This window comes from Camelina sativa, chromosome 10 (genome assembly GCF_000633955.1).
Source record: "Camelina sativa cultivar DH55 chromosome 10, Cs, whole genome shotgun sequence".
Lineage (NCBI taxonomy): Eukaryota > Viridiplantae > Streptophyta > Magnoliopsida > Brassicales > Brassicaceae > Camelina > Camelina sativa.
In genome coordinates, this window is record NC_025694.1 from 9968355 (window position 1) to 9971182 (window position 2828).

The 2828-nt window shown below is 36.6% G+C and overlaps 1 protein-coding gene across 1 annotated transcript in view; it reads right to left on the minus strand.

Moving 5' to 3' along the window:
* Window positions 1–2580, minus strand: part of LOC104720218 (hydroxyproline O-galactosyltransferase GALT2-like) — a 5189-nt gene extending 2609 nt beyond the window's left edge. The window contains exons 1-3 of the mRNA XM_010438165.2: window positions 1458–2580; window positions 283–536; window positions 159–227 (exon numbers count right to left, since the gene is read on the minus strand). Coding sequence (XP_010436467.1) covers window positions 159–227; window positions 283–536; window positions 1458–2043 — 909 coding nt within the window. The 5' untranslated portion in view covers window positions 2044–2580. The remainder of the gene's footprint in view (window positions 1–158; window positions 228–282; window positions 537–1457) is intronic.

Genomic DNA, 2828 nt, shown 5'->3' on the forward strand with positions numbered 1-2828 from the left:
AAAAGTATGAACTGCTTAGTATTCCAAGGCAAAAGAACTTCAAATCAGTAATTCTCCACCTCACTATGTCCAGTATAATCGATCTGTAGTACGAACTTTCTTAAAGATTTTGTTTCTAAACTATGCCTTAACATAAGGAAAGGTTGGTAAGAACTTACAAGTGCAACAAAGAATCGTGCTACTACATCTGAAGNCCCAAGCCTTGGATCCAAGCATCCAAGCCTCATCTGCCATTCTTTCAAAAGGTGACATATGGATAGTTCTATTTCTACGTCTCATAACCTCTCCCGATATTCGACCATACCGAAGTGGCTGAATCGGTTTAGATCCACTAAACTTCTCTTCTTGTGGCGCATTATGAGTAGTAGAAGGCCCACTTTGAATCTCTTCATCTTCTAGCTTCCTATCTAACATGTCACTGCGTAAAGACCCGCTTAAACTAACATCAAAACCAGTAGTATCCCTTAACGCCCCATCTAAACCAGTATCCCCACTTAACATAGTAACCGTCTCGATGAAATGTGGGAACTTAAACGCTAAGAAAACCAAGTAAAACCCAGCTACAGCTAGCAAGAAATGTGACAACTTGAACCTCCTAGAACTATAAACCCCTCTAAAAGATTCGCTTTTTACCCTTTTCATTGTTAAGGCTCAGCCTATAATAACTAGTAACTACCTCCCCCAATCAAAAGCACTCGACTTTTTGGTTTCCAAGTCGAATCAGTGCGTCAAAACTGCAAATGGCGTGTTCTAAAATGTAGCCAATTCATCATACGACCAACTTCATCCAAAGAATTAAAGGAGAGTTTTTTAACCTCAAAATCTGGTAAAGAGATGGACCCTAAACCCCCACTCACAGTAGTAACAGCTAAAGCTTGGCACGATCTGAAAGATCAATAGACTCCAGGAAGACCCAATCAAATCAACCCAGATGTCTCGATTTGATACGGGTCTTTTTTTTTTTCTGAAACAAAACCCCAATGAAGCAGAGCAAATCAATACCTGACTTTAGCGGCTTTTTTCTCCTCGAATCTAGGGCTAGAAGAGATATAAAACAGAGGAGAAACCACTCCAGGAGAGGGGGATGATGGAGAAATCACAATAAGGAACCTTTTTTCCATTTTTTAAATTCAAAAAAATTGCTTCTTTTTTTTTTCTGTAAATGCGTGCGTTTTTTTAGTAAATCTCAGTTGAAAGGGTTTTAAATTTCTCTGTGATTTGTCTCCTAATTTGTAGTTTCTTTATCTGTTAAAGTTAAGTTATTCCTTATCTCTAAAATCTTATTTTGGTCTGATCAAATTAAAAAATGATTGCTCTTTCTGTATAGGGTAGAGTTTCTATGTAGAATTAAAAATATAGGATTGTATTTCTTTCTATTGATTTATTTGTTTATATTTATATATATGTAATAATATATAGATAGGAACATTATTCTTGTTCTTAAAATAAAAGTTGACAAGTTAATGAATGNATCCTATTGGCTTCATTCAAGTCATCTCCATTCATTGAGATCTGAGAAGGACAAGATTCGACCTTCCCTCGGTACATGGAAGGACTCTCTTCAATGTTTTCAACCTCAAACTTAGCAACATCTTCCCAAGCCTTGGATCCAAGCATCCAAGCCTCATCTGCCATTCTTTCAAAAGGTGACATATGGATAGTTCTATTTCTACGTCTCATAACCTCTCCCGATATTCGACCATACCGAAGTGGCTGAATCGGTTTAGATCCACTAAACTTCTCTTCTTGTGGCGCATTATGAGTAGTAGAAGGCCCACTTTGAATCTCTTCATCTTCTAGCTTCCTATCTAACATGTCACTGCGTAAAGACCCGCTTAAACTAACATCAAAACCAGTAGTATCCCTTAACGCCCCATCTAAACCAGTATCCCCACTTAACATAGTAACCGTCTCGATGAAATGTGGGAACTTAAACGCTAAGAAAACCAAGTAAAACCCAGCTACAGCTAGCAAGAAATGTGACAACTTGAACCTCCTAGAACTATAAACCCCTCTAAAAGATTCGCTTTTTACCCTTTTCATTGTTAAGGCTCAGCCTATAATAACTAGTAACTACCTCCCCCAATCAAAAGCACTCGACTTTTTGGTTTCCAAGTCGAATCAGTGCGTCAAAACTGCAAATGGCGTGTTCTAAAATGTAGCCAATTCATCATACGACCAACTTCATCCAAAGAATTAAAGGAGAGTTTTTTAACCTCAAAATCTGGTAAAGAGATGGACCCTAAACCCCCACTCACAGTAGTAACAGCTAAAGCTTGGCACGATCTGAAAGATCAATAGACTCCAGGAAGACCCAATCAAATCAACCCAGATGTCTCGATTTGATACGGGTCTTTTTTTTTTTCTGAAACAAAACCCCAATGAAGCAGAGCAAATCAATACCTGACTTTAGCGGCTTTTTTCTCCTCGAATCTAGGGCTAGAAGAGATATAAAACAGAGGAGAAACCACTCCAGGAGAGGGGGATGATGGAGAAATCACAATAAGGAACCTTTTTTCCATTTTTTAAATTCAAAAAAATTGCTTCTTTTTTTTTTCTGTAAATGCGTGCGTTTTTTTAGTAAATCTCAGTTGAAAGGGTTTTAAATTTCTCTGTGATTTGTCTCCTAATTTGTAGTTTCTTTATCTGTTAAAGTTAAGTTATTCCTTATCTCTAAAATCTTATTTTGGTCTGATCAAATTAAAAAATGATTGCTCTTTCTGTATAGGGTAGAGTTTCTATGTAGAATTAAAAATATAGGATTGTATTTCTTTCTATTGATTTATTTGTTTATATTTATATATATGTAATAATATATAGATAGGAAC